Here is a 7655-nt window from a genome sequence, read left to right on the forward strand (position 1 = left end):
CTGCTTACAGCAATTTCTCGTAGCTCTTGCAATTGCAATGTTATGTACCTACATATTTGAAACCCAATCCAATTCACTCACAATCGTCTTTTCCAGAAAATATGCTCATTACGAGCTTATTTTCCTGGCTGGGTTTTGGGGACTAGCTGCGTTTTATCAGTTGGATGGACAGCCAGACGATAGGGGTAGGGGTTTGTTTTCAGTGTTTTTGAAATTTAGTCTTTTTCGGCAAGTTTGGTAACTTTAAAATGAAGAATATATGTTTTTTATTTAGTTTTATTTTTTCTTAGTTTACATAAGCTTGTGCTCACAATATTAAAATAAAAAAATTATGCTGTAAAAACCACATAACTCAAAATTTCAAACTTTCTACAAACCTAAAAAAACAAATTGAGAAATAATCATAAAAATTTTAAACTCTTAGTCAGAATTTTCAATAAAAATTAAAAAAAATTGAACAACTTTCAATAATTTGTTATAAACATTTCAAGCTTTAAAGCAGCTCAAAATTCGGATTGATTTTTGATATTTTTTTCTTGTTGATGGTGCTACGCATTTTCTTCCATATAATGGCTACTCGATATTTCGCGCAAGACCGCCGGAAAAAAACAAAAAAAAAAAATCAATGGGACTTTTGAGCCATTCCAAACTTTCCCTTTATTATACCATAATTCAATGAAAACTAAATTCAGAAAAGTTCTACAAATTTTGACTAAAACAGTTTGAAATTTCCGCATACAAATACTGCTGGAGTTGACAGTGCTTGACCCGAGTCGTTCCGGTAACGTAGAACTGACTGCAGCAGTATTTCATATGGATTTAGGAACATATATGATTTTACTCTGGCTGCCCCATCTCAACCAAGTCAATGGAATTATTAAATAACTTTCAATTCTCAAGTAACCGACGTCTTCACTTAAGTTCTTTAAAATATCGTCAATTTATCCGAAATTTCATCGAGCAGTTCTTATAAAAATATCCACTCTGTTAGATAGAGCTTTGCGAAAAATCAAAATGTCTAGGTTCATGCCAAAGTCCGCAGATAAACATCTGTGGGTATCGAAACAAAATCTTCAAATGTTCATATGCCAAATGCGGTTGATTGAAATATTATTGAATTGAAAAAGTTGAGCAGGAATTTTCGGAGAAGAATTTTCTGAAGTGTTTGGGTAAATGCTAGTTTATAGTCAATGTTTGATAAAAACCCATATTTGAATTTTTCTTCAGAGAACGTTCAATGGAGATTGATATTGATGTGGATGATGCTAGCACATTTTTTGTTAATCAAATGCGTGGAAAAGTTATGGAAAATTCTTTTTCTAACAAGACAGTCACCAATACTCGTATCTTCGAATATGGCTCCACCGAGCACCCATGCATTACTTTTTTAACTTAAACAATATTTCCATTTGTTAGCGCGCAGTCTTCTTTTTCATTATTTACTTAAATTTTGGGTATTACTTTTAAGCATATAAAATTTGTATTTTTTTAGATGTACGAGTATGCATGTGTGCTAATGCTTGGAGTTCGTACTCTTGATATCAAATTTCATTTGGACGCCATAGTGAATTTTATCTTCTATATGAAAAAGTTGCAGCTTCAGCAATCACCTCCGCCTACCGCACCTCTTTCCCTTTAGTCGTACCCTGTCGAAACAGCCTCATTCCCAGGCGTATCGTTATATGAGATGGATGACGACAAGCGATGGCTTCACTGCACTTGGCAGGATTTTTTGTAACTGCTACAACGATAAAAACATAAGGCAAATTGAAACACCATAATGTTGATATTCGCATATTCGCGTCCCCCGATATTTGCTACTTTTCCTATTCTATCAAACATTTAAAACTCATTCGTACATTTATTTGCGCCGTTTTGTTAATTCGTCCACGACTAGCCGGTCGGGGCCCCAGCGTCGAGGTCGTTCATCGTAGGGTTCATTGATTATTATGTATACGCGTATACTACATGGAATACTGTATATGATGATGGCCATTACGTTAAGTTCTTTGTGCTTTTTCGGTTGCATTCACATTGCAACCTGTCCTGTCGTCGTTGTCGTCGTCGTCGTTGTCGATGTGGTTGGTCGTTGTTTGGCCGCCATTACTGGGCTGGAAATGACCTGCGCAGCTAAACTTCAATTATGTTTCAATGCGCCCAAGCATGATTTATGATTTCTGCAAGACATACATCCATACATACAATCATTTTTACACTTTCCTTGCAGCGTCAACAACCCTTAGCAGTTGAAAGTGTGATTTTGCAAATTTACCAATGCAAAAATGTCCTTCGTATAGTCTCGTAGAAACGACTTGGCTTTGGACGCGCTTACGGTCGTTGCTCGATGCTTGTGAGTATTTTGCTGCTTACGCTTACACGAGTATTTTGCACTTTGTTGCGTACTCTAATGAAGAGTTCATGCCTCTTGCTGTTAGCTACAGCAATGCGAGTATATTGGATTCGGTTGCGAAGCGTTCGCCGTAGTCTCGTTGGTGTTGTAGTACTCGCCCGTAGCGTATCGTCGTAAATGGTGAAGCTTAACGAAATTTCGTGAAACTTCGTGATGGCCGCCGCCGTATACCATCCACTAACCCCACGAGCATGTGGCATCTGCTGTTGCCTTTGATGAGAGCGAGCCTAAATACAATGCACTCGTATGTATGTACATACATGGCCGGCAGCTGGCTGGCGCTAAGGGTGAATGCATTTGATTCCACCCCTAATCGTCACTATCACATAGGTGTATTGTACAGATAGTGTCCTGCGCAGCACTTTTACTCGCTCGTTTTCCCGATGTTCCGTCACTGGTATGGCTCATCACTTCCAGGATTCAGTCATCAGACAGCCATCGCCAGGACACATCAGTCATAGTTCGCTTTATCGGAAGCTATCACAGAATATAGTAGTAAAATTTTCTCTTAACTTTCTCAAAGTGTGAAACAAAAAGGAAGTGAAAATAAAAATGGCGCCGCTATTCATTGCCTTCGTGTAAAGCATTGATTGTTGAATGGTGACTTTGTACATTGCATGTATACATACGATAAGCCAGCGTTCGTGTTGAAGGTAAATTGAATGAAAAAAATAATAATATTCAGTGCAAATTTTTTTTTGGGGTATTAATTTGAAATTTGCATTAGTTAAAATAAAAGTTTTTGTGCTTTCATTGTTTCCATAAAAATGTTGTCAACTGGTAAATTTTATAGGATGGGCGGGCGATGTCCAAGGAAGTACTGATTGTAGCACCGATTGATTTTTTTTGTGATTTTGAAATCTTTTTATAAAAAAATACATTTTAAAGAAAAAATAAGTTCAGGAGTAAATTTTATTAAAATAGAGAAATAAAAAGTATATAAGTATGTACATATGTACATTTATGTATACATTCATACATAAATACATATATTATATATACGGCGCGCGCTTACACCATTTGCTGGAGGCTTAACCGAGCTCTTCCCCCTATTCGCGGTGTGCGTCTTCATGTTGTTGCACTAATAGAGGGGGGGACCTACAATTTTAAGCCGACTCCGAACGGCAGATGGTTTTTATGAGGAGCTTTCTCATGTCGGTGGGGAAATAAAAAGTATATTCATATGTAAATAATTTGTTGAAGTAATGGAACGAAATAAAAAAATAAAGTACTCACAAGCACAAAACTTGTAAATTTTTTTTTATTTAAATTTGATTTTCCTGAAACCGTTTGAAATGAAATCTAGGCACTTGAGACAGATTAGGAATTATTTTGTACGGCATACAGATTTTCGCTGGTTAGTACAAAAATTAGCTAATAAATCGAAACTGAAATTGGATTTATTTTTGTGTACACTCTAATAATTAGAGTCTAGTTTTATTTATTTCCAATTTCAATACTCTAAGCGGTTTCGCAGATGAGCCAAAAAGTAGAAAAAAAAAATAATAATAAGGCATAACTAATTTGATGAAATTAAAAAAAAAAAAAACTTTAAACTTAAGAGCTTTTGTTTTTCAAGATATTTTGTTCGCAACAACTTCGTTTTTCAATATCCATCGCAACGCGCGTTAGCTGGAAGACTGGAAGTACGTCCTATTCCAAGAAAACAAGGTTCAATTTACTATTCCTCCCTAAATAAAAGTAATATTTCCCAATTATTATTAGTTTTATGTTGTGAGAAGAAATAATTTTCAGAAAAGTCGAACGACAGACAAATTCAGAGCGTTCCCACGACAGTCGGTTCTACGTAACCGGAACGACCCGGATTTATATCCGGCCAAGAACTGTTACTCCAGCAGCATGCCCCGTATATGTATGGGTGAATATTTTTGCTGCTACAATAACATCAACAACAACAACAACAACCAATTCAGATGGGCAAATTTTGCATATAATTTTTGCAATACTTTTAAAATGTTGAAATATTAGCAGTATTCTTTTGCAACCGACCTGCAAAAGAACGTTTGAACTCGCTTATGTTTTACATTTAGTTATTGTTGTTGTTGTTGTAGCAGCATAAACATTCCCCATACTTACATACGGTGAATGCTGCTGGAGTGACAGTCCTTGGCCGGATATAAATCCGGGTCGTTTCGGTAACGTAGAACCGACTGTCGTGGTGTGTCCTCCTCTCTTTGTGTGTTTTCATTCTAATTAAAATCTTATTTTAAATCATATTTTATTTGATATTTTAATAAAAAACTATGCAACGCCATTCTAAAGAGCGGTTAAGTTTCAAGGGCCGGTGTTGATTTTGAATAAAATACAATTTTTTTAAGAAATTATTGTCATTTCCCTTCATTATGATAATATTGGTATGGCTCAATTACGTATAGAACAAAATATCGGCCAAATGGCTGCCTTGGCCTCGGCGGCACACCTCCATTCGATGGTGCAAATTTTCGATGACGCTGAGGCATAATTGAGGTTCTATGCCGTTAATGTGCCGAATTATCTCATCCTTTAGCTCTTGAATTGTTGCTGGCTTATCGACGTACACCTTTTCTTTCAAATAACCCCAAAGAAAGAAGTCCAATGGTGTCGTTGGCGTTTAGGTGTGGTTCACATTCAACATCGGCCCTTGAAATTTAACCATCCTTTACTTAGTTGTGCTCCATTTTGTTTTCAGTTTCCCCTTTAGCTTTAAATTCCCCCCTATTTTCTAGGGGCCCATTCACAATAGTGACTTGCATTTTCCTTTGCAACCTGAACTCATGCCGTTCATATCATTTCGAGTAGCTTGTTTTGTGTTGTTGCTTTCCAAGTAATTCGCTAAACTACCAAGTATTCTTTCGCAATATTTTCTCTATCAAATGCGATTCATGACGAAGTTCCAGAAATTGTAAAGTGAGCTAAGTACATATATACGAGTATGTATGTGTTTATGTACATATGTGTACATGCACATTCTGGCGCCTGGTATTATCTTATCTAGCGTAATTTATTTCTGCAATTTCAAGATTACGTTGCTCTAAACATATAAATATAAATTGAGTAACACAGCACACTTTGTTTTCTTTATACTTCCAGACTTTCGTCCGCAACAACATTAACAGCTCGTATATATTGTCAACACTCAGTAGTATTTCCAGCAATCAGAACAAAGAACAACGTCATCAAAATGTCTGAAACCATAACCGAGAAACCTTCCACCTACCAAGCTAAGAATTCGAACCACTGTCTGAGGTCGTATTTTTATCCAGCATTTTTGTACGCAAACAGCTACGACGTAACGGACAACAAAACAAATGAAATGTTCCTCCACCAATGGAAGCCGGAACAATTTACTATGGACGAAAAATATCAACGCGAAGATGAACGTTTGAAGACATTCGACAATTGGCCACTGGAGTGGCTGAACAAGAGGGAATTGGCGCAAACTGGTCTATTCTATACTGGCGACGATGACAAAGTGAAATGTTATTTCTGCGAAGTTGAGATCGGTCGTTGGGAACGTGAGGATCAGCCTGTCAATGAGCATTTACGTTTCTCACCCAATTGCCCATTACTGAGGCGGCGAACCACCAACAATGTGGCTCTTAACAGTGATACACTGAATCGCGTCCTACCGCCCGTCAGTTATGATGTTTGCGGCAATGAGGGGCTCGAATCGGAATTGGAGGCAAGTGAATCTGCAGCCGTTGGCCGTCCTGAAGATGGTCTGACGACAGCAACATCTGGCATAACTTATCAATATGATAGCATAGCGAGTGGTGATGCGACGACGCATAACAACTCCGGCGTCAACGACAGGCCAGCCCTAAACGAGGTGATATTGTTTCGACCAGAGTACCCTGAGTATACCATCGAAGCTGCACGTTTACGTTCGTTTGCCGAATGGCCACGCAACATGAAACAACGGCCTGCACAATTGGCAGACGCTGGCTTCTTCTACACTGGTATTGGTGATCGTGTGAAATGTTTTAGCTGTGGTTGCGGCCTCAAGGATTGGGACAATGACGATGAACCATGGGAACAACATGCGCTCTGGTTCCCTAAATGTCGTTACTTGAATCTGCTCAAAGACCCAAGCTATATTGACAGCGTCGCTGCCAAATTCAAGGTGAATAATGGTAAAAGTGCGGATAAAGGGCTGAAGTCGTCGGGTCAGCAATGCTCAACATCAGACACCACGGTCGCACAGCCTGTGATGGCTACAATATCGACACCGAAATGTACGACATCGGCAGAGAAGGATGATATGAAACTCAAAGAGGCAAACATCCCCGATGAGAAGCTCTGCAAGATATGCTATGCTGATGAATACAACACAGCGTTTTTACCCTGCGGCCATGTGGTGGCCTGCGCCAAGTGCGCGTCCTCGGTCTCGAAGTGCCCGGTCTGTCGGAAACCTTTTACAAATGTGATGCGCGTGTTTTTTCCTTAATCAGTTATAAATACTATTTATTAAACATTAGACTAACCCGCGTTGTAAATAATAAGAACGTTAATGTGCGGTAATTCGGCCAGTTGTGGTATGTCCCAAGTATTGCTGCGCTGCAACTGGCCGAATAAAAAATATATTTATGCTTTACTCTTAAAATAAATATAAAACAAGAAAACAAAAATTGCAGCATTTCATTTCAGCAGTGCGCATATTAGGAAGGCGCTTTAGTAGGCGTATGGTTTCGACTAGTTAGGCACATAAACATCTAATCATGAATGTTCATATGTATTTACTTACATGCGCGTTATCTCAGTGGCTGACACATTGCTCTACGAACGCCTACACAAAAAATCTTTATTTCATTGCAATTCTATAGCGCATATACTACGGGGCACGGGGACGGGGAACACGCAGCATCTTGAAACCCAGGCAGCTAAGCTTCGTGCGAATGCAAACTTGTTGGCGGCTGTGTGTGGGTTTTCTTTGAAATAAGCGATGCGTCAGCGCCGGAGACTGTAGTTTGAATGCTGTGAAGCATATAAAAATTGTCGTATAAATAAATTAATAATTGACTTGTCACAAATACATACAAACTCACACACACACACACAGTATTGAGTAGTTCTGAAACTGCCATATGCGGAAACATTGCAATGAAGGTAGTCAGCTTAAAACTCGAATTAAATAATAATTAAAATTTGTGCTCGTAGTTGGAAAGGGTCGGTAGGCTATACTGATATATCTAGTTCTCAATAGCACAATATTTGAACATTCAGTTCTATAGGAGTTGAAGTAAAA

The 7655-nt window shown here is 38.3% G+C and overlaps 1 protein-coding gene across 5 annotated transcripts in view; it reads left to right on the forward strand.

Moving 5' to 3' along the window:
• LOC129243098 (death-associated inhibitor of apoptosis 1) overlaps positions 1–7038 on the forward strand; it is a 73944-nt gene extending 66906 nt beyond the window's left edge. For 4 of the 5 annotated variants that reach the window (XM_054880222.1, XM_054880221.1, XM_054880219.1 and 1 more), the window contains exon 2: positions 5501–7038. In XM_054880222.1, coding sequence (XP_054736197.1) covers positions 5592–6857 — 1266 coding nt within the window. In that variant the 5' untranslated portion in view covers positions 5501–5591 and the 3' untranslated portion in view covers positions 6858–7038. Of the gene's footprint in view, positions 1–2871; positions 3064–5500 lie in introns of those variants that run through there. The other variant, XM_054880223.1, reaches the window with a different exon arrangement.
• Positions 7039–7655: the final 617 nt, after the last annotated feature.

Source organism: Anastrepha obliqua, chromosome 3 (genome assembly GCF_027943255.1).
Source record: "Anastrepha obliqua isolate idAnaObli1 chromosome 3, idAnaObli1_1.0, whole genome shotgun sequence".
Lineage (NCBI taxonomy): Eukaryota > Metazoa > Arthropoda > Insecta > Diptera > Tephritidae > Anastrepha > Anastrepha obliqua.